General features: G+C 40.5%; 2 protein-coding genes across 3 annotated transcripts in view; one reads left to right on the top strand and one right to left on the bottom strand.

The window, feature by feature from the left end:
- The window catches only part of lmbr1 (limb development membrane protein 1), a 38,493-nt gene extending 20,850 nt beyond the window's left edge, over positions 1-17,643 (top strand). The window contains exons 10-17 of the mRNA XM_023287542.3: positions 2,688-2,777; positions 3,858-3,934; positions 4,427-4,504; positions 9,937-10,010; positions 10,269-10,359; positions 11,011-11,077; positions 14,250-14,411; positions 14,955-17,643. Coding sequence (XP_023143310.1) covers positions 2,688-2,777; positions 3,858-3,934; positions 4,427-4,504; positions 9,937-10,010; positions 10,269-10,359; positions 11,011-11,077; positions 14,250-14,411; positions 14,955-15,040 — 725 coding nt within the window. The 3' untranslated portion in view covers positions 15,041-17,643. The remainder of the gene's footprint in view (positions 1-2,687; positions 2,778-3,857; positions 3,935-4,426; positions 4,505-9,936; positions 10,011-10,268; positions 10,360-11,010; positions 11,078-14,249; positions 14,412-14,954) is intronic.
- rnf32 (ring finger protein 32) lies at positions 1,807-27,248 on the bottom strand. Of its 2 annotated transcripts, XM_023287545.3 has the most exons (8): positions 27,113-27,248; positions 26,259-26,493; positions 26,038-26,180; positions 24,528-24,685; positions 23,858-23,966; positions 19,643-19,810; positions 18,482-18,725; positions 1,807-2,049 (listed from the first exon to the last, which is right to left on the bottom strand). In XM_023287545.3, exons 1-7 carry the CDS (start codon positions 27,125-27,127, stop codon positions 18,486-18,488), a joined length of 1,068 nt encoding a protein of 355 aa, XP_023143313.2. In that variant the 5' UTR covers positions 27,128-27,248; the 3' UTR covers positions 1,807-2,049; positions 18,482-18,485. The 2 variants fall into 2 exon arrangements, with proteins under 2 accessions (XP_023143313.2, XP_054863085.1); XM_055007110.1 differs by lacking the exon at positions 1,807-2,049 and having other exon boundaries at positions 17,858-18,725.

Here is a 27,248-nt window from a genome sequence, read left to right as displayed (position 1 = left end):
TAAGGCTTATAAAATTAGAGAAATTAAAGTTGTTAATGTACCAGACAGAAGAGCTTATTCATTGTTAGAGCTGCAACCAACAGTCAATAATTTAGTTAGTAAGTTGATAAAAAAACAAAATACTGTTAACTGAATACTATTTTAAAAGCTATTTTTGATGAACATTTGATGGATTTTGGGAGGGGTATTTTGATTATACTTTGATAGTTTATAGACCAACAAATTTACTGATAAATAAATGAGCTAGATAAATTGCAACTAAAGTGTTAATTTATAGTCCTGTTTATTAGAAAGCAAGATCCCATATTCTGCTGAACCTTGCAGTTCATTCTGTCTGACACAAACTGCACTTTATATCTGAATTTTCAATGTGGCTCTTGTTACACACTGAAGACATACAGTGCAAAACTATAAATGCATTCTGCCGTCTTCAAAAACAAATCCTGGTGATACTTGTTCACATCAGACACACGTCTGATTTGCACCAATTTCCAACCAGATATATTTCTTTATTGCTGCATTAAACCCATTTTTCAATGAATACTCGTGTACCATTCATTCATTCATTCATTCATTCAACCTTTATTTAAATCTTGAGAAATCATTGAGGGCATGCCCTCATTTTCAATGTCAATGCACTGATCTGTTACAGCGGCTCGTTATTGGTGCCGATCCTGACCTTATTAAGAAAACCAAATCTATCATGATGTGATTGTGCTACATTAAATACGGTTTACAAATTTCCCTGTTTCAACATCACTTACACTGTTGCACTGAAATCCCTGGACTCCTGTTATGCTACATATAAATGCATCCCAATCTGTATGGCAGATAGAGGTATCAGGATAGATGGAAAGAAAATATGGGATCAGTGCAGTCTTAATTTTAAGATGGTTGTAGCTGTATGACAGATAGTAATGATCATGTATATTTAAGATAAATGTTCCTTGTTGGAATAAACTTAATATGTCAAAGAGTTTTGGCTGTAGGGGTAAGATGGCCATCTTACTTATGATGTCTTAGCTAACATTTTGAATGTACAATCTAGTAGCAGTACTTGAATATACTGCAGTACAGGCAATGTGATGCGCACACTTGTACAGACTGCCCCCTCAAGACCCTGATTTGCTGAAAACCGAGCAATAGAGCGCTTGTCCAGATGCTATGCGGCACAGTGACCTTGCCAGTGCCTCTGTTGTCTCAGCATGGTGTTTAGCATATTTGTGGATGACGTAATTTTTTGACTGTGGAAAAGGTTGGAGAGGATATGTTGAATTACTCTAGGCTTTCCTGGCTGCCAGAAGCCTCACTCAGCATCTCTGCCTCGCTGTAACTCAGTCTTTTACTTGATGCTGCCAGCAGAAGGAGAAGAAGGATATATTTAACTTCAGTTTGGAATGATGTCATTGAAGATACTGCAGTTGAAATTCTCACCATTTGCCTTTACTGCTTTGAACAAGTGAAGATATTGTCCTTTGTTTCTAGTTTGATGCATTATTTTTTATGGCTGTTTAAATCTATTTTTCATATCAGCAATGATTTATCTGTCGAGGTGATGCATGAGGCCATGTTTGGATATGCTATGCACATAGGTGATAGATTAGTTCACTTGCGGCTGAGCAGATTTAAGTCCCCTGAGGCAAAGTGTTCAGTTCATCTTTAGAGAAAAAGAGCTGTTGAACTATCCGTGACATTTCCTGTTGTGTTGTGACTGCATTTGCTTGAAGGGTTCAAACTTTCCCCTGCTCAGATCCTGGGACAGGTATCTGTGAGGGCATAGACACTGGCTGTTAACTCTTTCTCTCACCTCTTTTGCCTACTTAAACCCAACCAGACAGGGCGTGTCATAATAACAGAGGGAAGAAAAAGGTCTGATCAAAGTGATTGGTCCTTCACTCCTGTAACAAAGATGAAAGATGGTATTTTTATTGCATGCTAGTAACGGTGTAACACTGAACTAATTGGTCTTGATCTGCCAATCACCCCAGGGGATGCAAATGGATACTCTTCTACTTTGGCTTCGAGGGGCCTCTGTGCTAGTGCGTCAAGCTGGAAGGAAAACAGAGTAAAATAGATAAATTAGCCTTAAATGAGCTGGCCCTGTGGTTTTCCTGGAGAATCCCTCGCTGTCTTATCCAGCCCACTCAACCAGTTGTGGCATGTGCTAGACAGCTCCTGACACAAGAGATTATTTTTACTTGTTTGAGATCACATCATTATGTTCAGTGCAGGAATACTTGTTTTGATGGGATTGCTTCATAAAGATGAGTTAAATAATGTATGCAGCGGTAAGACAAATACAGTGAGAGGTTCATATCTTCTTAATGTATGCAGGACATACATTAAAAATGCTGCTTTCCATAATAATGAAGAGCTTCTTAACTGGCAGAAGTGAAATCTGTGTATACTATCTGTCTAAACAACATTTTTATAATTCATCGTTTCGGTTATGCAAAAAAAAAAATAATAATTAAAAATATTTTCCGGTTGAAGCGTTTCAGCAAAGACATAGTTCTTCGTTCCTGTGTTTCCTCTTCTTTTTAATTGAAAGTTTTTTTGGTTTTGGACTGTTTGACCAAACAAGAGCCTGAACTAATAATTGATTATTCAAAAAACGCTGGCAGGTAAATCAGTAACTCAGAGTTTTCACGAAGCAAATGTCATTCCAGCTGCTTCTGTTTCCACAGGATCATCCACACACACTTACACCCGAGGAAGCTTTACTCACCAGCTCAACAAAGAATTGGACAATATTAGAAATCAGAGGAATAAACTGGGTAAGTATTTATACAATGCGACAGGGCTGATGTATTTTGTCTTTAGACCTTGAATTGCCATGGAAATATATGCCAAAGACTTTAGCTTTTTACATACTGCTGACAGGCAGTCGCTTTCTCTTCATCTGCCTTAATTTCTTAATTTGGACTTGGACCAGAACTGCCTGATAATTTTCCATCCATTTTAGGATATTATAAATGAGGCCTGAGCCTTTTGGGGAGCAGGGTGGGAGTGGGGGGTGGGGGGAGGAGAGCACAAAGGCACTTAGGATATTGGACAAGATGCAAACTTTATATTGTAGCAAGCCTTTTAGTGATGTCATTAATTTAGAAGGATGGTGCATATAAAGTGCACTTGGCAAACTTCTCAGGCAGGCAGGGTGGATGCACTTTGAGAATAAGGAGGACTAACAAGGTTGGAAATAGAGAAAGAAAGTCAATATGGCAAAGAGTTGAGGGCAGTCACATACACATTGTAAGAGGACAGTGGATGTCTAGAAGTCGTAGTGCATGTGATGTACGCTATCAGCAGCGTCTACAAACATGACTGATGAGCTGCTGAAATACGAGGACGATATAAAATTGAAATGTTGCATCTGGCTTGAAAGAATGAGACACAATAGTGGCTCACCACACACACACACACACACTAACCAAAATATAAATCACAGAATTAATTTTGTTGCATTTCTTTTTATCCAGGATTTATTATTGTTTCCACTAATTAAGGCAATGATGAGTGTGGCTAATTAAAGAGGAAGAGCAAAATTTTTGAAGGTTATGAAATGTATATTACCTGGAGGTTGGGTGGTTTCGATGAGAGGTGAGATTGTGTTTGGTACACACACTCACGATATGTTTTACCAAACCAAGCAGAACATACCCTGTAAATAAAGCCAGAGGGGCTTGAGGTTTCAGTAGTTGTCTTTGATGAGCATATTAATTAACCAGTGGTGGAAAGTGGCTTGTAATGGAGAACTTTAGTTCATCGTTGACTCCTGTTACTAAGGAGGTGATTATACGTATATTTCTTTAGGTAAATAACCTCACACCTTTGTTGCACTCTTGTTTACTCTTTAGAGAGAAGAAAGAAAGCATCAGGATGGGAGAAGAACTTGTTGTATCCCATAGTGATGCTGATCTTGCTCACAGGAACGGTGAGTGCTGAGACTGACCTATCATTAAGCCCAAACTGTTTACTCAGACATGTACAGCCTGGCTGGTGGCCATCAGGACTAACGCTGTACCTCAAAACTCATCTTTTCCCACAGCATCTGGGTGGGGAAACTACTTTTGTTTAATAGCTGTTTAAGACAATGCTGAATAGCCACCTGCAACAACTGTGATTTTCAATAAATTATAGTGTGGGAATACCGTTTTTGTCATATGATACCGTTAGATAAGTTAGAAGGGCCATGTGCGTGGCATGGCACGTGCACCTAACAACCCCCAAATTGTTCAGGTTTTGAGAAGCTTAGTGCTGAAACACTTAACAATCACAAGATAGTTATTATGCATTACTATACTTACAGGTAAGCAAGGCCCCTGCAATTCAATTATATCATGATGCCGGATATTTTGGAGGATTTGGTCAATCTTTTTATAATTATACTATGTGTAAACAAATCTTTATCTTCCTGTGTCTGCAGACAATCTCAGTTCTTATGGTGGCACTGAATATCCTCTACCTTCTAGTGGATGAGACGGCCATGCCCAAAGGATCAACAGTAAGCCCTCTGTCTCGCTGAAGCACACTTTAGTTTTCACACACACATCAACACACACCCAGAATGTAAACTGCAGAAGAGCTTGCCTATCAGACCTGCCATGTCCTTGGCGGAGACATAAATCAAATTCCGGATATGCTCAGGTGCTTGTTGGAAGAAAAGGCTCGACCAGATGTTAATCAGGCTCCAGCCTTGTGCCGCTGGTTTTGTTTTGGAAGCTCATTCAAAGTCATTTCACAGCAGTGTGCAGATTCAATGAGCTTGCTATGTGTCTCATGTCCACAGTGAGTGAATAAGCTTCTTTTCCTCCGTTCTGCAAAGGCAGACAGGGCCAGGTGAAGGGCTCTTACTGTGAAGCAGACTAACCGAGTGTGGAATGGCTCTCAGAGATTTTCATCTCCGCCTAACATGCAATGTGTTTTAAGCTCTCTGTATCTCATCTCATCTGCAGTGACAGAGGTGTGTGCATGTGTGTGCTTGTATATGTGTGTGTGTGTGTGTGTGTGCGTTTGTGGTTGCATTCTTGTCTGAAAAGGGGCAACTTAATGTATCCTATTTCTCCCTCATTTCATTTTGCGTCTTACGGGCAACTGACAGAGCTGCCCTCGACATTCCAATTATTTTATTGAGAAGAGATGTTTTCCTTGGCATGGCGCGTCACAGAAAATCCCCCAAATTACACATGTCATGTAGCTTGAAGCTGTCCTCCCTGACAGTATGGCCCCACTAAATGGTTTACGCGTTTGTTGAGCTGGATAGATGCCACACCTCTGATCTCGCAGAAAAAACGAGAGGAGGAGGGGGGGTGTTCTCATCCTCTAAAACAATCAATACAGATATGATATTCATATATCCCTTTATTTAACCCTACCTTCCAACTCTCAGACTCTCTGCCCCTCTGGCGCAGAAATTCCCTCTGCCCACTGTCTGGAAGAAGATAAGAACAGAAGAGAAAAAGTGATATAAAGACGTAGAGAGAGCGTCTGGTTTGGCGTCTGGACTAGGTACTGCCAGACCAGAGAGAGTCAGACTGTGGGAAAGTCAAATGAGGCGCTGATACGCTGATTGTTATGGGAGGAGAGCACAATGGAAGTGCCCTGTCAATGTTTGTCTTCCTCTCCTCCTAAGCATCCTGCTATAGTCCTTAGCATACTGAGCAGTGTCAGCTTTACAGAGCAGAGGATGGGTGTAGAGAGGGATGATGAGCGAGAAGGAAGAGCAGGAAGGAGAGGCAGGTGGATGAAGAGATGAGGAGTTGGTGTTGCCTCTGTCAAAGGACACCGTGTTTTACAGCTTTATGAACAAGCACTAAGAGGGGCCAATAAAACTCTTACTGCAGACCTTTCTCTTTGGTACCACCACACTTGACACTGTATTTTGTAAAATGGAGAATTAGCTGTGACTGGACGGCAATTTTCACCCCACTAAAGTTGCCCTTCTTGAAACACATACAAACCTATATATACCTACATATAGTGGCTCTAGCACCAGCCTGTTTTCCCAAGGAAATTGTAAAGTACTCATTTGAAAATAAAAATAAGTGCGAGCATTGCTATTTCCATCATATCTAAGGATTGTATTGCACATGTATTTCCTGTTTTTTTGTATAGACCAGGGGTCACCAACCTTTTTGAACCTGAGAGCAACTTCAAGGGTACTGAGTAGTATGAAGGGCACCTTGTTTGATACAAACTTCCTCAATAGCAAACTTGCACCATCATCTTTAAACAATAATAATAATAATGAAAATAATATGTAAAAGGACTGTCTGATCACATTTATGTTAATTATTCCTTACAATAATTATTAACAATGATTTCCACAACAATGAGGGTAGGAAACACACACACACACACACACACACACACACACACACACACACACACACACACACCCACACACATATATGGAAATCTGTTTCAATATTTAAAAGCCAGAGGTATCCCATCTCTGAAACTTTGGTAAATATATTTCTTGGCAGTTTTGTATGAATCAGCATATTTGCAGCATTTTGTTCAAAATCACACCAGTTACATTTCTGTGCAAACTGTCACTTCTAACATTTTTAGGAAATCATTAACTGTCATCAAATCATGCTTCATTTGTGCAAACCACTACCTTTGTAACATTTTTGAACAATTCATGAACTCTGTCCCATGTTTGTACAAATTATCAGTTATGTAAGAAAAAAATCAACTCTTTCACATTTTGAAATGAATCCTATCACATTAGTACTAATCACCAGCATTTTTCACCAACATTGCAACACTTTTAACAGATCATAACAACAAATCATTAAATGTTTTCAACTAATTATTTTTCACATTTTTATGTAATGGCACGGTGTTTTGAATGACAACATAAGTTACCTCTGTCTGTAAATGTGTGTTAGTGGGAAGACTGGCATTGCAGAGCTTATCATGTCTTACCTTTACTTTGCAGCTCACAGTTCAGATGGTTCAGTTTCCCAGTGATGTCCGTTAAAAATGCAAGGTCAAGAATCCACTCAGTGTCCTCAAGCAGCAAGGTGTCTTCCCCTTTGGATTGCATCAACTCTCTGATTTCGGCCAACAGTGACAAAAAACGCTGCAAAACTGGTCCCCTGCTGATCCATGGGGTTTCTGTGTGTAGTAACAGGTCACCATGTTCAGCTGACAGCTCCTCCAGCAGCACCTTCGATGTCCTGGTTGTTTGGCTTTGGAGCCATTTATGATCTTCACGACACGAGTCATCACATGATCAAATCCGGTCACTTTTGTACATACGTATGTCCTGCTGGTGAATGATGCAGTGGTAATGTAGGAATGTTGGGAAGTCTGGATCACCTCTGCATCGTACAATGAAGCCTGCAGGCCGATCCGTCATGGAGGAGCCCCATCCGTCGCCACTGAAACAAGCTTTTCTAATGGTTCATTTTTCTCCATGAAGAAACTTTTCGCCGCGTAGTAGATGCCAAAGCTGCCTTAAAGTTCCGGGTTTTTTCTGTCCGTAGTGCGCATACAGTCTCTGTGCTACCAGGTGGCTAGTTAGCATGGAAGCTTTGTAGCGGCTACAGTAGCGTCTCTCCACATTGTGCCGCTTTGCCGACGCAATAGTCGCCCCCCGCAAATAGGACACATACATTTATCTTTCACTGTCGTGAAAAAGAACTCTTCCTCCCAGTCATCGTGAAAATAGTGTTTTCTCTTTCGCTTTTCTGTCATGTTTTGGGGGTAAAAACCACATCTAGCTTCCCAAAGTGTCTGCGTCCGGACGCTGCAGCAGAATGACGTGGTGGTTGGACATGCGCAGTGAACTCTGACTCGGACACGGTCAAAGTTCATTTACACCGAAGACATTTTTGTTTTTTAGAAATTATAATAAATATTGTAATTTCAAATCTGCATTAATGTAAGTATTTTTATATAAAATGAACAGCAACTATAATTTTTTATAAGGAATTTCATGGTGACAAGTGTTATTTTCAGAACATGTGTTGCCAGCAACTCACATGGTCTCTGCGGGCAACCAGGCGCCCGCGGGCACTGTGTTGGCTCCCCTGGTATAGACAATATTTATGTATCATCCTGGAACTCACAATGTGAATAAATGTTAAAACCTGTAGCAATGATTCGGTGATGTTAGATGATGACAGTTTCTTGTAGATCAAAGTGGAAGACAACAGTAGAGCCAATTACTTTAAGGGGTGATAATGCAGGACTTAACTTTGGAACTAAAACATTTGCTCTAAGGTTGTGACTCTCACACAAGCACCTCCAGAAATGTGTACCTAAAGTTATTAGCGCTTCGAAATATTATTCTGTGTTTTTATGATGATTTTTATGACCGTTTGTTCACCTAGTTGTTACAGTATGCCGTAGCTGGGAAAATTATCTGGTATGAACCTTGATAAGAGTTAGGTATGAGAGGAAGTGGGAAATGACTACGTGGAGAAAAAAAGTACATTTTTTATTTCAGTCTTAAAATATACATACCATGTTTCTGAAATTATGTTGTCCTTAAAAATGGTACCCTGACTGACAGGGCCTACTTGAGGTCAAATGGTGATATTATGCGGCATAAATTACAAGTGTATTGCAGATGTGTTAATATTGCAAGCAACAACTGCAGCATGTCTTGACTGACCTGCTACAGGCAGCACAGACAAATCTACCGGTTCTCCCTCCTCCATGGACACCCACCCTCGCTTTGACATACACAAATACACACTCCATCACCGTTCCTGCTACTGGAATGAAAAGAAGTAAGAGTTGAAAGGAGGCGTACAGTAAAAGCTAGGTGTCCTGAGCACGCACATACACACGTACTGCGAGTGCAGACACGTGCACGCACAGTCTTAATGCACGCCCGCCCTCCCTCCATTAATAAATGACATCAGATGCTGTCTGCTAATTCTCTGTATAAGAGAGAAAGAGCACTGCACCATGGCTCTGCAGTAAGCTCCCAAAGATGACAGTTGCATAAAAAGGCATGAAACGACCTGCCAGGCTTTCCTTTTTTCTGCAGGCTCTTTTACAGAACAAATCAAGATAAGGACACTCAAGCTGGGTAAGAAGAAATAAAATACAACAACAAACATAAATAATAAACTAAAACCATGAAGAGTTGCAGGAATAGTAACAGCATTATGTGTTGACTTATGGCAAGGTGCAGTATTTGAGTTGTATTTATACTAAAACCGTACATGTAGTAGCTGGGTGCACATAGTATAGAGATATAGAATACTGTAGTATGCTCTCTGCTGTAACTATGATACACTTAATGTACCAACATATGATTAAATACAAGATCCAAATTTGCAGCATACACTTTTTGGGAGTTTCAAACAACTCAGATCTGTAAAGTACAGTAGGTGCCCCGTACAATACGCTGATCCTCTGGAGGATCAGCCCTGGTGCCAAGTCCGACAAAAGCAAATATTTATCATTTGACAACACAGACGCTTGGTATGTGCAGCGTATGTAGATGTATGTCTTTTTACCACTCCAGTGTCAAAAGGCCTTAGGGGTTGGGGGTTTAGGACGGGTGCGGGGTGCACACCTAGTGTATTTGCTTAAGTATTTGTTTTGTTGTTTTTATGTTTTTGGCATGCTTTCAGCCTGTACACTCTTCTTACCGTAAGAAATGTGCCGTTTTGTGTTTGAACACCTGTTCACATATTGTATGATCGACAGTGATTTGCAAAGAGCCTCTTTCATCTTGTTCCATTCATTACTTAGCCAATTTGATTCTGTTTTTCTCAAGTGGGGAAATTCTTCCTGCACAGCGTACTTACTTTGCAGAATTTCTGTAACTGCATGTCTGCGCAACTGCACACAGCACCTAGTGTCATTTCCCATTTACTTTTATTATTTGTCATGTGTTTATATAAGATTGGTGTGTGATGATGTGGAATAATCCCTTTTTTTTTTGTTTGTATCTCCATCCATCAGGACCGAGGCATTGGGAACACCTCTTTGTCCACATTTGGCGTGGCTCAGGCAGCGCTGGAGATCATCCTCATGTTGTATCCTTTCAGTGACCTCCCTTTTGTCTGTGGCCGGAGTAACATGCTCCACGGCCAAGAGCAACATTGTCAAGGCAGCTTTGTTTACTCAGTATATAGTTCAGCTGGACACCTTCCGGAAAACATGTTGTGCAGTTTCGTCACCTTTTATTATAGCTGAAAAGGTGCATCCTTGGGACAGATAAAAAGATGACTCAATGCAGCTGCTTTGCTACTTGCAGCAAAGTGTTTTTGGTCCTTGATTGACTCGCCCAACAGCTACTTGATGGTGTCTTCTGTCGTCGGCTTCTATAGCCTGCGTGTCTTTGAGGGACTCACTCCCAGGAAGGATGACACAACCATGACAACGGTAAAGATAGCATGGGAGGACAGGGAGTGGGGTGAAGTGGGGGCAAGGGTGGTGAAATTGCTCCTAAGGTGCTGATGTGTTTGGGCCCCCCTATGTTCCATCTATTTCCTCTTCTTTTTTTTCGCCACATCGCTCCCGCCTTCCTCTCTTCTCTGAACTCCTGCTGCTCACTAATGTTTTCGTCAGGGGCCCCCTCAATGGCTTTAGTTGATCTGTCCAATATTTGTTTGTGGGTTGCGTAAACACTGGCAAAGTGCAAGCTCCTTTCTTGTACATCAGAGGGAGAGTGGGGTGTCTGGGGGGGTGGAGGATGTGTGCTCTGTTCAGCCCATAGTGGAACCTATTCACTTGGTAATGAGTTTGGGAGTGGTGAGGCTTGTTAACTAGCCATGACGTTTCAGTGAAAGGACTTGAAAGTACAATAGAGGGAACCTGGTAATGAGCAACTTCAGAGGTACTAATTGTATAATACGTGGAACCAATTTAACATCAAGTGGTGTGTGCATATGTGTGGGCGCATCACAGCTGAAACTGTTGGTGCAATAGGAGATTTTTTTCTTGCATTTTACATAGTTTTTGCCCCTAAAAACTGTATGTTATGTGCTGGAAATATCAGATATCTTAAGCTAAACTATTTGGTCTTTTTTGTAGATCATTGGTTGCTGTGTGTCCATCTTGGTTCTAAGTTCAGCCCTACCAGTGATGTCCAGAACTCTAGGTGAGTATGTTGTTCTGTGTCAATGTTGGTGTGTAGAATGGAAATAGGACAAAACAGCTGGCTGTACTCTGTCTGAAGGTAACGAAATCCACCAACAAGCACCATTTACGATCAATATTTCCATTTAACACTGCTGAGGCAAGACCCTTTTTCAACAGTGGATACATCATATATTTTTTTTTTCCTTCATCTCCGCAAACACCCTATGCCAAGAAAAGCCCTGCATGCATCCCCCTGCAAAAAACCACAATTTTTGTATGAACGTGAGAAACAAGATATAACACGTTCATTAGTGTGCTTTACAGCAGCTGGTATGGGGATTTTGTTACCCTCAGATAGACTGAAATGTAGGTTAAACAGAATTTTCAGAGATGTCCTAACGACTAACTACCAGAAAGCGTGAACCTCCCTCCCCCACAACCATTTTCAGTGGCACCACCAACACCGGGCCACAGAAGTTGAATTCTCCTATAGTTTCCCATAGTGACGTTAGAAAGGAGTGCAAGGAGAAAGGGTAAAAATGACAGGAGTAACACCAGCACAATGGCACTAATAAACATGCAGAGTGCAGAGCACAGCTGTTTAAATAGCACTACTCTATGTGTGTATGTGAGTATGTGTGTGAGACCAACAGAGTGGGAGAATGGGACGGAGCGAGTATACAGTGACTCACTGGGAGCTTTACAAAATATCAACAGGTTCTGCTTTGTGACACTGAATAGATGAAAAGAAATAAATGCATGAGACAAAGTTAAAGAGGAACGGCCTCCCAGCAAAAGATAGAAAAAAAAAAGAGTCGAGTGTGACGAAGTGAGATGTTAAGAGACAAGAAAGGGTTTTGTGTGTTGAAGTGAGCTGTTTTGTGTGTATGCCATTGGGGGAAGCATGCACTGTATAAGAGAATGGGGAACTGTACAACAAAACAAAAGTATGCATAATGTATGTGTGTTTGATAGTGTGGTGACAAATAGTGTGTTACATAAAATGCATATTATAACCATTTCCCACACAGGTAATGGTTGTTTGGGGACTCCCAACGGAAAGGCTGCTTTCATGCTGCTGAGAGGCTGAACTTTATCTATAGCTTTAATATACAAATTTAAGCTTGTATACAGAAACTCACTGTGTTGCCGTGTGTATCAAGTGCAGAAAAGGGCTCCAGAACATTGTTTTACTTAAGAGAGATGCAAAACAAAAGAAAAAAATCATCGTGCTGAGCAATTGTTTATGGATATATGTTTTTTTATGGCATTATTTTAAATCTGTAAACAGACACAGGTAGCACCATATATTTAGAGCCGCTCATACACCTTAAAATGACCCCGACAATTCAGAAATAAGCGTTTTGGATGCGTGATCACCATGCTAATGTGTACACCTACTTCCAGTGGCTGAGCATCTTTTTTTTTTTTTTTTGCTCCAATTGGATTTTCTCAAATTACCAAACCGAGATCAAAACCTTTGGCATTAGAAATGAATTTAGCCAGACCACAGTGGCTGGCTGTATTGACTGGGGTCTCCATCAGCTCTCCCCCTGTCTCTTCACAGGCAATTTTGTTAAAGGTCCTTGATGCTTGCCAAACTGCTTACTGCGGCTGTAAATACATCTCTCCAGACACTGAATCGATTGCTCAATGTAATTGACGACAGAGGCTGTGAAGATGTTACAGGAGAAGTAGAATGTACAAAGACGAGGGCTTCTTCAGTCTGACACATCTCAATATTACTTCTGCATAAAGATGATGAGACAGACAACTGTTATACTTTGACTTAATGTATTGAAGCAGTAATTTCTGTGGTCAACTTTGCACGCAAAATGAACATGACAAAAAACAAATAAGTAATAACATTATGCAGAACGGCACACATCGGGTTATCGAAAGCTTAATTATCTCCCTACGTTACTTTGTTATTGGATGGTACAGCTAGCCGATCGTAGAGCGCAGGAACATGTGGATCAGCAGGCCAGAATGCATGAGCAGTAAAACAAGAGTGTTGATGGCTTTCCAAGCAGCATGTGATCAGCTGTGACAGATGGTTAGAAATTGGTGTAGCAGTGTGGAGCTAAGAGGGACCTGCAGGAGTAACCGCTCCTTTATCTTTGTCTGAAGGAGAGATGACGTCCACCTGCAAACCACCTTTGCTGCTATACTTATCCCCCCCATCCTTTTCTATTCCACGAGGAATGCTCCTTACAGTACTGCTAACCAAGACACAGTCGAGTGAGGAAAATGAGCATAAACTTTGCTGTGCAGAGTATCAGTGGATGTTTGTGTAAGCCTAAGTGGCTGTCTCTATTAAAAAGACACAAAGTTGTTTCAATAATGTCAAACACAATAGATTAAGACTTTAAAGTAAGAACATATATAATAAAGACAAAGGAAATATACAGTCCCGGTTGCTTTTAAGATTAGTCTCTTTGTATTTGGGTTGAAATCTGCAAGGAATTGTGCAACTCCTCTTCGACACAGAAATGTACAAGATTGTGCTTGTTTATTGTTTGAATTGGTTAACTCAGTGGCTGACTCAAGTGGATGTGTGGACAGGTGACTGTGAATCTGTGAAAGACTTGGGAGTGGTTCTCCTCTTTGAACCATTTGATTTTGGTCAAACGAGACCCTAAACAGAACCTTTTATATGACATAAACAGACATAAGGGCTGGTCTTGGACCCAAAATATACTCGAGCTATTACAATTAGTTATCATGGGTCACTTAGTTTAATATTTGTTTTAAAACTTTTTCATGTTAAGATTATACCTGTAACACACATGAAATAGTTTTTGTTTGTAAGCCCTTCTTTCACATTGGGCTTTTTTACTTGTTGAAAGAGACAGACCACTGGAAAAGACACTTTGACTTAACTGCAGACAGAAAATGCATTCCTAAATTTTCCTGTTTGCTGCAGCCTCATGCTTTTGCTGGGAAGAATTCTGCTTATGAACACAATACTTATGTTGTCAAAAGGGACCTTGAGGTTTTTTTGTCTTGTTTATTTTGTGAAATTTACAGCAATTTGGACATCAGGGGAAATTATTTAGACTAGTTACTCACCTTTTTATGAGGTGTTATTAAAAGTCCGATGGACAAAGTTTCAGATAGGAAATTATTTGTTAATGAATATCTGCTTGATTTCTAACCCAGTTGTTTTGTTGTCTCTTTGTCCTACACAGGTATCACTAGGTTTGATCTTTTGGGAGACTTTGGGAGATTTAATTGGCTGGGAAACTTTTACATCGTCCTTTCATACAACCTGCTGTTTGCGGTCGTGACAACACTTTGTCTTGTGAGAAAATTCACCTCAGCAGTTCGGGAAGAGCTCCTAAAAGCCTTAGGTAATTCACATGTCCTAGATGTTTGTAACCTGCACCTTTCAATATACTACAACATACTAGTCATTTATTGCTTCTCATATTCTTTCATGGCACTGCATTGTGTGATATAAACGGTGTTGCTTTGGATATGTTGGATTTGGTGTAGAATATAAAGCAATCTATCTGGTAGTAACTATTGACTACTCAATTTCCTCCGAATTTTGTATCCACAAAGGTTTGGTCTGAAGCACTGACACTCCCAAACTGCTCTGTGGCTTTGTAGAGAGATAGTGTGTATTTATCTCCGATAGCACGACCCGGGGTGACAAAATGAAAAAATTGCAGTAAGATCCGATGCGCTGTGGAACTGACATGTGACAGAGGATGAGGCTAGTCTCAAAGGCTTGTGGTGACAGGCCCTGGATGTTTGATACACAGGGTGGGATAGGGTTAGAAAATGTCAGACAGAGGCACTGAAGGGGAAAAGGGACATCAATACCTCTGTCTAAGTGAAAGTCTGAGGCTTTTTAATGAGATTTCTCTGCCTTATCTCCCACTGCCCAGGTCTGGATAAATTGCAACTGTCAAACAGCCCCACAGACCCTGAATCTGGGAAGCTCTCGGCCAACGGGCATCAGAAAACTCTGTGAAAGGGACGATAGATCAACACACACACAAACGTTAGCACAGCCAAAGGGAGATTTCGACAGTACTGCCTGACTGCTGAAAGGTGAAAAGGATTGGAAGGAACTTAATAAACCCAGGCAGTGTCTGACGGATGCTGCAAATGGAGGCTGAGAGCAATTTAGCTTCGTGACATTCCATCCTCTGTGTCTCGGATGGAAGCTGGGACAGAGCCAGAGCTGAGACTGAGGAGTGAAACAGACTGGCATCACTGCAGTGACCTTGATGTTGACCTCAACCACGACTGTGACTTCAAACCACCCATCTCTTGCTTCAGGAGCAGTCTTCCCCCCCAGCACTGCTACCTGGTATTATTCGACAACCTTTACACCGCTGCACTAGTCAAAAGAAGGAGGGTAAAGTCTTACAAATCCGGCTCTGTACTCAGCACCCACACATTTCTGTTAAAAAATGTCCGTATGTGTAATTAGTATGTCAGTGATACACGGCGCACTTGCAGTTAATGGTCCTCAATCGTTGGATTTTGATCAATACGTGAACTGATACAGGCATGATAAGGTGTCAATTTGTCATTTTTGATTTAAGCTCAAAATGTGAAAATAACAAAATGTGCTTTGTGAAGCATGACAATAATTCATTTACTCACACTCTTCACGGCCAGTACATAAAACCACACGGCATCGATACAGTTCACATTATATGCATTGGCACTGTCATTCTTAATGATAGGCGTCTGATTTTAGCACTCTCGCTGTCATTCGTCTTTCTATCTGGCTTTACTCAAGTGCGCTTTAACTTTATTGATGATGTCACTAGTTTGTATGAAGTAGGGTAAGAACTTTTTTTAGGTGCTCTAGATTTGACTCGAGCTACTCTACAAATGGGAAACTATATGGGAGCTTTATCCACTTCAGTTCCAATGAGCAAGATGCTTTAGAGCATTTCAAGCTAATCCTGAGGTTGTGTTTCCTAAAATTTTATTATGCACATGGTAAGAAAGTGTCATCACATTTTTTGCTTATCCCCCAAAAAATTACAGGGCACAGAAAATTGTCACCTTTATTTGTAAATGTTGTATTCAAATGTACATATTGTATTGTGTTTCATATCTCTTTTTGCATTGTTTGGATGCAGATATTGGGCTCTCAGTGAGTCCAATGAGGGTCTGACTAACTAGGCATTCTGTATTTTTTTTTGTACATATATATTTTTTTTATAAACACCTAGATCTAATGAAAACCTGTAACAGTCTTCACACACAGAATGCATGAGTGGAAAACATCCAGCTTTGGAGCCAGGAGAAAGACTTGGTGACTCAGGCCCCTTTTACATGTTGTTGTATTGCTGCATATTCTTCCAAACTGTGATGTTCTTTGTCTCCAGAACCACCTTAAATGCCTTATACGACAAGCATCTCGCAGGCTTAATGTTAAGGTTGTTTCTTGTTCTGTGGAGTTTGTTTATGCACATGTACGTACGTGTACATGTGCATTGTGAGTCTCTAGACAGTTCCACTGTGATCCCCTGTATGTCTAAAGCCAGCTGGATGTAACACACATTTCTTTTCGCCATGAATGTTGTCACAGCGGCTCCATTTTGAGACTCATGATACTCATAAAACTTGAGCACTTGCTAGGATAGAGTTGAGTGATCTGATGATGTTATTTTTATGGTGTTATAGACGTCGTTTGTTTTCATGGTAACTAAAAATGACATGGGGATGAAAGGAAAACTGAATTTATATATGCATTTGAAATGTTTGTTTCTCGGGACAAAGGATGTTTTACATTGAAACTGTCTTTAATTGGATGTTGCTATAATACAAAGACTGGATTAAAAAAAATGTACAACTGTCAATCACTGAACTCAGATTGGACCTAAGGATGTTTCGTAAAGGGTGATCTATATATTAAATGGCTCTTACCATCCTAAAACCAAAGCAGGGCAAAGTTTCTGATTTTGAAAGATTTAAGAAGAGCAGGTTTACTCAAATGCTATACTGGCAGAGACATTTTGTAGATTTTTGTTTAATTTTATGTGTGTCTACAGCTGTTTTATTGACAGTAAGACCAACCTGATCTTTGGGTACTGTGAAAAAATCTAAAGCAATCAGGATGATACTGTAACTTGGTGAAAGAGAATATTATCAGCTGGATTTCATTTCTAAATCTGGATAAACTACAGTTAAATCTGGCTCAGAGTGGAGTGTTTTAAGCTAAATCATAGTTGAGCTTACATCCACTCAGCTACAGACTGCAGTTAAACTGGACAATACATCGCAGGGAAGTGTTTCCCCCCTAAAAACATCACAATCATACTCCTCACAGTCGCTTCTGAGATGAGAACTGACAGCCATTTTCTATTCAAGTAGGCTTTTTCTGGTTGCCTTTACAGTACATCTCTGCATTGTGTGGGGGGGTTGAAAAGCTGAGAGTTGACCTGTACTGTAAGTAAAGCAGCTTTTATTTCTGTCCGTATGTCAGTCGATCTGCATGTAATTTTTGGTACATGTTTTGTGAATGTATTTTTTACGATTTCTCAGTTTGCTAAATGTATGTTCCGTTATTTTTGATGTTCGTGTGTTTGCAAATAAAAGAAAATGCTTCAATGTCTTGATTTATCATTGTGGCATTCGGGACAACCATGGTAACTGACAAATGACTAGCATAATACCGTTGAATTTTAGGAAATTCACTTTCTTGCAAAAGGTTGGGGTTATAGTAGTTCAATCCCACACTTTCTTTGCATATTTCTGATCAAATGTGTATTCTACCGCCATCAAATACAGGTAAAAATGCAAGAACCAGTCTTTAAAAGGAGACTAGAAGAGCTTATGTTTATGCCTTAACATTTGGATCTAGATGTGATTAGCTTTGCTTAGCATACAGACTATAAACAGGGGAATTAACTAGCCTGGTTCTGTCCAAAGGTAACAAACAAACAACTTATCAGCACCCCTAAAGCTCACTAACACACAACATCTCACTTGTTTAATCCACAAATAAACAATGTAAAGATGACAGCTTGTGGTTTAATGGGGTGTAATTATGTCTTGTCAAACAACGTTCGGTTGCCTGTTACAGTCTGCCTGGCTGCTGTTTGGCAAATAATGCACAATGTAACTGTCATTTTTACATTTCTTGTTTATGTGCAGATTAAACATGAGGGGTGCGATGTGTTCAGTAACCCTGAGAGGTGGTAGGTTCATGTTACAGGTTGTGGTTTGATTCATGTCTTATTTAACTTGTAGAGAGACACTAGCCGTTTTCTCCTCCTGCTCATTTTTAACCTGAGTTTAGCTAATTGCCTTAGACATGAGATGCTGAGCTTGTCATGTAACTCTGCTAGACACTGAAGGACAGTTTGCAACATGCGTAACTGTGTCGGCGATTTCTGCCACTAAACGATGATGCAGTAAAGAGTATTTAGGCTTACAGGATAGTTACCTGGTTAGATTAGTTTTTTATGGTAGGCTGATCTGCACAACGGACATGTAGGTCTCCTATCCTCAGTGAAGGCAGCGAAGGTCTCAAAGGCCTCCAAACAGAGCTGGTGGAAAAGGTGGGAACAGGACAGCAGCACGGTGCGCCTGCGTTGTTGAGGGTTGGATTCATCAGGTTGCGTTGGGATGCTGGGGTTGCACAGTGCAGTCAGGCAGATGGGGCAGTCCCAGACGCCTCTCTGGATAATCTGTTGGAAGCAAAACTATATTAGCTAGAGTATTCTGAGCTTCTGTTAAATGCGTCAGTTGCGGAACGTGAATAGACATGTGCATTAGGAGAGGAAATTTCTGCATGAATCTGACTGTCCTGATGATGAATAATAGTGACTTCCCAACGCTCAAGTGAGGGCAGCTTCATTATAAAGAACTCAGAAACAAATCTGTTAGCACTACCTGACAGGTTTGATCAGACACGAAGTGACAGCATGCTTATCAGTGATCCTTATAAAAACAAAGCAACACATGCACAGCTCCACCAATGATTAACCAGAGACAGCTTCCTGTATTTAGGGGCCAACGTGCCCCGCTGTTAAATGTTTCATAACGAGCTGCACTCCGCTTTATAAAGTTTGCACCCGTGAAAAAGGTGCAAGGTATGCGTTGAAAGCACATTCACTGTTTGATGCTTCATGTCAAGGCTGAGCCACTCCTGCCTTGTGCTCAACCTTTTCACACCAGATAAAGAAGGGAAAAAAAAAAAGACATCTTCTTTGCACACACCCCACCCCCTCTATGGAAAATGGTACTGACTGCAATGAAAGCCAACAATGAAGCCTTATGGAACAGCAAATCTTAATGTCTTTTCAGTTCCTCCGCAGCAGTCCAGGCGATGAAAAGCCTGCCGTGCATTATCAGTCTTGCTCGTGTTTTTTGTAAACACACAGGATTATTAGCCGCATTCATTTGGCAAAGAGAATGATCACCTCTGCAGAGATATGTACTTTCTATATAGCAGCTGTGATGCTGCGATCCCCATGCAAGCATTAACATGTCAGAGGAAAGGCAAGGCTGGAAGAAGAATCAGACTAGGATTAGATATTTTTATGGGGCCTTGTTTAATGATACAAGTGGCTTCTGGTTCAACAGAGTGTGTCTTCTTCCTGACCTGGCTCTTTATTCGGTCCCAGTCGTTCTCCTGAGGTTCGGAGATGCTCTTTCTCTCCAGCTGCTGGAACACTCGTCTGCTTGATGACAGTGAGCGGTCGATATCACTCAGAAAAGCCTCCGTGTCGGTGTGACAGTATCGGACAAAGCTGTCATTCAACTCCTGCAACTAATTAGAAAAACCATTTTAGTGGCACAAAGGATGTGAATGTTTCATTCAGATACACAATAGAGTCGTGTTTTCGGCGAAGGCTAATTGTGTGTGTGTATTGTAATGGCTGAGGCAGGCTGACAGGGTGCAGTTGTTAAACAGCCAGATCAATACAATCACGTCTCCCACTAACATGGAGAATTAATGGAAACCAGTAAAAAAAGGAAGATAGTGCTGGAAAACATGGAAACACATACATCAATGACACTTTTTCTGCTTCATACACACTGCTTCTGTCTTGCACACACTGTTTGGATAGATAGTCAGCAAAGTCAATTACCTTCTAACTGTTCAAGATGAAGTGTCATTGAATTACTAATTCCTCTCCCCTAAAATGACATGTGCTTACTTTATATATGATTTACAGCCATATTTCTTATCCAAACTAGCCGGTAGAGATATACTTGGACAGTGGCCAGGTGTTTCTCACCAAGACATAACTTACATCTCATTATGGTATTTCTATCTTACCAGTATAGCTACCATTGAAGTCATTTCCTCTGGGAATATGGGCATTTTAGCAACCCAGTGAGAGCTAAAAAATGTCTCTTGTGTGCATTTTATAGACTGAGTCCAGTGTTATAGACCCAATGTGTTTGGTTTCAAGACACCTTCCGATGAAAATCGAGATTTTTTTTTACCTTCTCAGCAAGTCTGTTTGGTATTTTTAAATGCTGGAAGACATAATGTGTGAAATATGGGGTTAATGCCATGGCTGAGCAATTCCTCCATCAAAATGCAGTGTACCAATAACAGTACAAAAAAACAGAATCAGACTTTTTGGGTTTCTTACTTGATAAACTTAAGGGACCTTCAGTGAAATATTGAGCGACCTATAGTTTCAAAGTAAAAGCCATGTGTACTTAGATTTGCATGCCTTGATCTCTGATACAATCCTGTCTACTTGAAGGGTGGGGCTTTCTGTGTCGTGATTCCTCTTCAGAATTGGTTTCCAGTTCTAACAAGTATGGTTAAATCACTTAAAGTCTTAAATTCATAGGTGAGCGGGTGTGCTCAAGCTGCAGCGACTGGGTAGAGGTGGGTGGAGAGGGGCAAGGACGTCAGGCAGCAGTTGTGTGTAGCTACATCTAACACATTTGAGGGCACGGGGCAAAAGCTTCACAATATGTAAATGTGATACACAGAGATGAGGGGTTTCGTCAATGACCAAAGAGGAACTTCAAGTACTTTCAGAAAAATACAAAAAATGATTCAGTATTTCCACATGAGAATCCCTGGTTGTGAGAAGATGGCTTTCAAACACTATTTGAACAGTTAATTGAATAATAAAATATTATAAACAGCATTTGGACACTTAATTGAATAAATAAAATATAATACTCTAGATATTTTAAGCCTTTATTTTTGATGTATGTGCAGATTTTGCAGAGGAGTGATGCTATTTAGGGACTTGGACTCTTGGCCTCAGTCTTTCTATAGCTCAGATTCTGAGATGTGAATTTTAAATAAAGCATCTTCATGTTATGGAGCACCCAGTCAACTACTGCATTCTCAATTTGACCATTTTAAGTGACGTCTTTCTTCTGTCTCTACATCCAGATCTCCTCCGTCTTCACCCATTTACAGCAGCTGTTGCTAGGCAACAATTAAAATCAAAAACAACAAGACGGCTGTATATGCTGTATATTTCAAAGACACAATGCCACTGACCAATCAACACAGATTTGAGTCTGTAACAAAAGCAACGACATCCTTGCAAATTATAACAAACAATCTCATTAAAAAATGTGTGTAGGACCATGTGATGTGGCTGAAAGTTCTGAAGCCTTGTGGCAAGAATGTTTTGTTAAACAATTTCAATAGATAAATTCAATAGCTAAAAATAAATATATTCAGATGGAGCTGCAAACGATTGATTAATCTGCTGATTATTTTATCAGTTAATTTAACCATTTGGTCTATTAACTGTCAAAAATGGTGACAGTCATCCATCAGTTTCCTCAAGCCTACTTTAAAATCTCTTGTTTTGCTTGATCAATACTCCAAAATCTAAAAACATTGAGTCTATCACGTAAGTCAGTTAGACTGTCAATCAACTGCTGATTCAAGCTGAGCTGCACTATTAATTATTAGTATTTATATCAATATGTTAGTCATTGTAGCATTAGCCTCAGCACCTGTTTGCACACATGTACTTGTTTTTTCTGTCTATGAAACACACACACAACAATAAACCCTATCCCTGAGCCTGTCACAGCACCATCAGAATTGCTTTACAGCTAGGCTTTTATCACTAATTAAACAACTGTTAACCATTTGGATGGAGGGTTTTATGTGCGTGGCTGACTTTTCGACAATCAAGGCAAACAGTACAAGCTCTGGTGAACTTTGCCTCCCTCCACAGTAGATGCAGAAGAGAGAGGACACTAAGGGGGAAGTGGAGGTGGATGCAGAGGCGTTATCTCACGGTAATCCATCTAGATGTCGGTACTGTCTCCCTTAATGTGTTGACTCAGGGTCGGACCTCCGAAGCAAAGCAAAAATTGAAAGCTGGGCATCAGGATAAGCTGATAAGAGTTCAGAAACTGACCTGACATTGTGGTGTTTTCTTTCCAGGTAACACCTGTGGCTTCATGGTACAAAGATGCTTTATTGCCCTCTGCTATCATGAGGAAAAACTGAAAGAATAGGTTTCTCCATCTCATACAGGCCCCAGCTCAGCACCAACACGCCTGTTTGCATTACAGTCAGCTAAGCAAATAAGTCTTCCCCTTGAAAATCAAGTCAATCAGACCTGTCAACGCTGTGTTGTGCAGCTCTTGAAGATCATCCTCAGTGTGACAAAAGATATGAGACAATCTCATGACCACCCACCATCACTGAATCACACAACTTCAATGTAAAGCGGCTGACACTGTCTATGACTCCATCCTGAGAATGCGAACCCGGACACAGGCTAATGTGTTACAACAGAGTTAATTGGTTCAGTAAATGTGGTGTCTTTGTTTACATGACATATTAAGGCACAGTTTATAGGCGAGATGATGGAGACTGACAGGGGGATGGGTAGGACACTCTGACCCTCGCAACACATTGCAAGTGTGGCCCTCATGCATTTGTCACTTTTGCTTAATCAGCCTCTTTGAAGCACAGGAGCACTTTGTATGATTACCAGAGTCCTCACAGAAATAAGCAGCGCCTGTTGTTCACAAGACACCGGACACGTGTGTTGTAGCTATGTCTGTTAGAAGATCACGAGGGATTCTGCATAACAAATTACTCTGCACCTTTAAAAAAATGATGTTTGGCAAACAGAAATGGTGACCAGTGTTCTCTTTGGTCATTCAAGGCCTCAGATGGGGGAGGTTCACTAGGTGGCAATGTTCCCTTTTCCTGAGAACCACCAAGAAGGCAACACAGCCTCAGAGTCAAACAACCAGTGGTCAGACATTTCTGAATATTTTCCCCAACAGGTCCATTCGTTGCATGATTTATAGCTTTAAGAGAGAACAAAATGCTAAAATGACAATGAGCGACAAGCATCTTTACACCCCAGTTAACTTCTTCACCCTCTTCTACTCCAATCAGTAACACAACTATATACACACACCAGACAAATATAGATGGATGAAGGATAACCAGACTCAAACATGCACGGGAGACATGGTGCTGTCGTGTTGACACTGGAATGTCCAGACTGTTTGACTAAAGCACAAAACTCTCTCCACATTAGTGGACAAACAGTGTATTATTCACAAGACATCAAAGGTGCTTGAGAGGGTGATAGCAGGTGAAGCTGTGTGTGTGTTGGTGTGTATTTTAGCACTGAGGTCAGTGAGTCCCTGAGACCCACAATTTAACCTTCAAGATGTGATGTTCGTCACAGCCGTTTTTTGACCAACTAAAAAGTCAAAGAATGTAGAGATAAAATGTAAGGAACAATAAGGGAATTTTAGAAATACAGATGCGTTGTAATGTGATCTTATATACGTTTGGTGTGACCCAAAGACTTCTGATGTGATCATTACAGACTTCAAAACTCACCCTTGCTTCAAAGAACTTGCGTCTCAGGTTTTTGTCTTTTGGGCAGGTGGTTCTATTAATATGTCTGTACCATTTCCGAGCGATATAGCCTCGCCAGTATGCTTGAATCCTACACACATGAAGACAAAAAAAATATATTAAAAAAAGAACGACAAAACAATCAGATAATCTACTGAGAGATGTGTGTTTAACAGCGTTACTAAAAGCTGTATAAATTGCATAATTTGCAAGATTTGTGCAAACTACTTGCAATGTCTGTGAAGCCATTAGCTTCTTAGTAGTACAAATGAGATTATCTAATTGTCCTATGTAGGACAGGACATGAGGATTACTATAAACTATAGTATGTACAATTTGATCATGCCTCTAATTTATAATGGATAGCTTGTAATAAAATATGCAAAATAAATAAAAAGATATTCCCCTTCTTCTATCATCCATTTTTACAGTACATTTAACCCATATTTGTTTCAGCGATTATGTAATTTGATGGTCTTCTATGTGCTGAAATGTTGCTGATATAATGCATTATATATATATATATATATATATATATATATATATATATATATATATATATATATATATATATATATATATATATATATATATATACATACATATACATATAACATATACATACATATAATTTCTGGTTTCGTGTCTGTACCTGGTGGCGCACTGATGTCTGAAAAGGTGAGCTGCATCGTGGATCACCCGTGTTTCATATTGATCTCTTCTGCACATCGGGCAGCACTTCCTCCCAGAAAACCTCTCAAAAGCCTGCAGACATGCTCTGTGGAAAACGTGAGAGCAAGACAGCAACACCTGAAAAAGGACAGTGAGGACATATGCAATAAATTAAGAAGCAGCAGCATCTAAACAAATCTTCCAGTTTAGATTCCAAACTTTGAATGCGTGGGTTGCCATGTCTACTGCCATGAGGATGCTAAACATGTATTGGTTTTAGCATTGTTTTGTGGTTAGGAAAGCTTAAATACAGTACACAGCATGTGTACATATAGTATGTGAGGCTTCAGCTAAATCTGTGTGTATCCATGCACATATGTGAATGTCTGTATGTGCCTTTCAGTGTTATTTGCCAAGAGGATAGAGGGAGTCAGCATGACCCCCAGTGGGCCAACTGGGACCCGGACTATAGCCTCCTTCTACCTGTGAGAGGGACTCTTTTATCGTCTGAAAGGAGACAACTGAAGCTATGGGGCTTGGCACACAAACCAGTTTACTCAGACCTCTAGAGGGCAAGGGGGAGGCATATTGATTTCCCATTGTTTTTGGCCTGACCAACACACTCCATCACCAGTGAAAGGGCCCCCTGCAGTGTACAATTTCCAGGAACTCCACAAGCCATTCAACTGAAGAGAAATTTCCCATCTCTCTGTGCTTTAAGGCTACAAGCTACAGTTTATAGTCAGATGTTCAATTCAGAAGTGAAATAAAAAAACGAAAGAAAGCAGAGGAGATTTTTCTATTTCAATCGTAGCCTATTACAAACAACCTCTGGTTAGAATTAAAATAATATGAGCTAGATAGAGAAGCAATAATACAGTCTACACAACTGATTCAGAACAACTGCTGCTGTAAGCATTTTAACTGTCATATTAATGCTTCAAAGCAACACAAGATTGTGGCACAATTGCATTGTTACAATATGAAGGCTTGCAGGAAAATGCCAAATCAACAAAGATTCCCTCTTGTCACTTTCCCTTGTTAGCAGGCTCTAATTAACTTTTTTTTCTCTCGCCTGAGTCAAACTAATATTTACACGTGCATCTATGGCAACTGTGCTTTGTGAGGCCGCCTATTCTAGTCCCGCATTCTTGAGGAGATTGGCATCTTAAAAGGGGATCGGAAAGGTGTAAAAGACTGAATGACCCTCACAGTAACACACTGATTGCTACATCATCACGTCACAGTTGAGTTCCAAGGCAGTATGGGTAAATTTGTACAGTTGTCTACACAGATTAGAACATACAGGAACTGCAGGGAAAGAGGGGGGCGGGGATGCTTTGTGTGTGTGTGTCTGTGCCCATGTGTGTATTCGGAAACACAGGTTTCTTTGAGGACAGACACAGAACACTAAAAACATGCTTTAAAAAAGAAGGAAAAAAAGAACTCTCTCACAGAGATTTAACAGTAGCAACTGTGTTGGGGAATACCTGAGGCTGAAGGCGAAACTCCTCCCTGCATATTGCACAGGGCTGAGCTGATTCCTCCTGCTGAACAGACCTCGCCTTGACCTGAGCCCATTCATCCTCTGTCAGTCTCTCTCCAGGGGAGGCCACCAAACCCAACCTCTGAGCTTAAAAAAACAGAAAAATACTGATTCTACATCTATAAACCACATATGAAAGCAAAACCCTGAGTGTTGGCTCTATACCTAACATTAAAGAAGGTGGATCAGGATCAAGCACATATTCTCTCTCTCCTTGTCCATCTCGTCTTTGCGGACCCTTCACTCTTTCTCTTGCGTGGGCATCTCTGGATGTTTTTCTGATATGTCTCGGGAAAGGGTCAGAAAGCGACAAATCTGGATGCAGCAGGCTCCGTGTTATGTGGTCTTGAAAGGCAACTGATGCGATCACCAATTTGTTGCTCTCTTTAGACTTCACTTTCTGTAAAAATACATTCACTGCTGTAGTTATATTAAATGAGGCTGAAGTTATAACTTGGGCAAAGCAGCAAATGTAGACTCGTTTATCTCAGTTGGAATGATTAAAAAGCAATACACAGAAATAAATGCCTTCTGAACCATACTGTCTGCCTCAAACAATAGTCAAACGCAGGCATAACTTAACTTTATCTATGGTCGACTGAGAAATGTTTTAATGCTAAAGATAATTCACTAATGTAGCCATTAGTGTTAAGAAACTTATAAAACCGTCACAAAAAGCCTCGTCTGTTTGCTGGCTTCCATAAGATAAGTCAATTCTAGCCTTATTTTACACTAAAATGAATTGTTTGTTGGTCATTATTTTACCGTTAGTAGAGCGGCGTGGAGCAGAAATGACACAGGTACTAATTAATTAAGCCGAGTTAGCAGGTGTAACACAGACGAACTTTACTTTCTAACAATACTAGCGTCAACTCTACAGTTAATTAAGTCAAATAAACTCTAAAAACTAAATACACAGACGAGAGGACAACTTATCTGTCCGTTTTTTTTTCAAAACAGTACATAGTTTTGTACGAAGAAACTGACAAACTGGGCAGAAAGAGAGCTGAAATCCAAACCTTCCGCATCGCCATCCTATCAGCACTGTTAGAGCGGTTACCAGGTTACCAGTCCCCGCCTCCTTCACACGTCAGCGCCACGGCGCTTCATCACTGCCTCTGATTGGCTGAGCTGAGAAATTAGTCTCTCCTCCGC

Source organism: Amphiprion ocellaris, chromosome 22 (assembly GCF_022539595.1).
Source record: "Amphiprion ocellaris isolate individual 3 ecotype Okinawa chromosome 22, ASM2253959v1, whole genome shotgun sequence".
In the NCBI taxonomy this organism is placed as follows: Eukaryota; Metazoa; Chordata; class Actinopteri; family Pomacentridae; genus Amphiprion; species Amphiprion ocellaris.
This window is presented reverse-complemented; position numbering and strand designations above follow the sequence as displayed.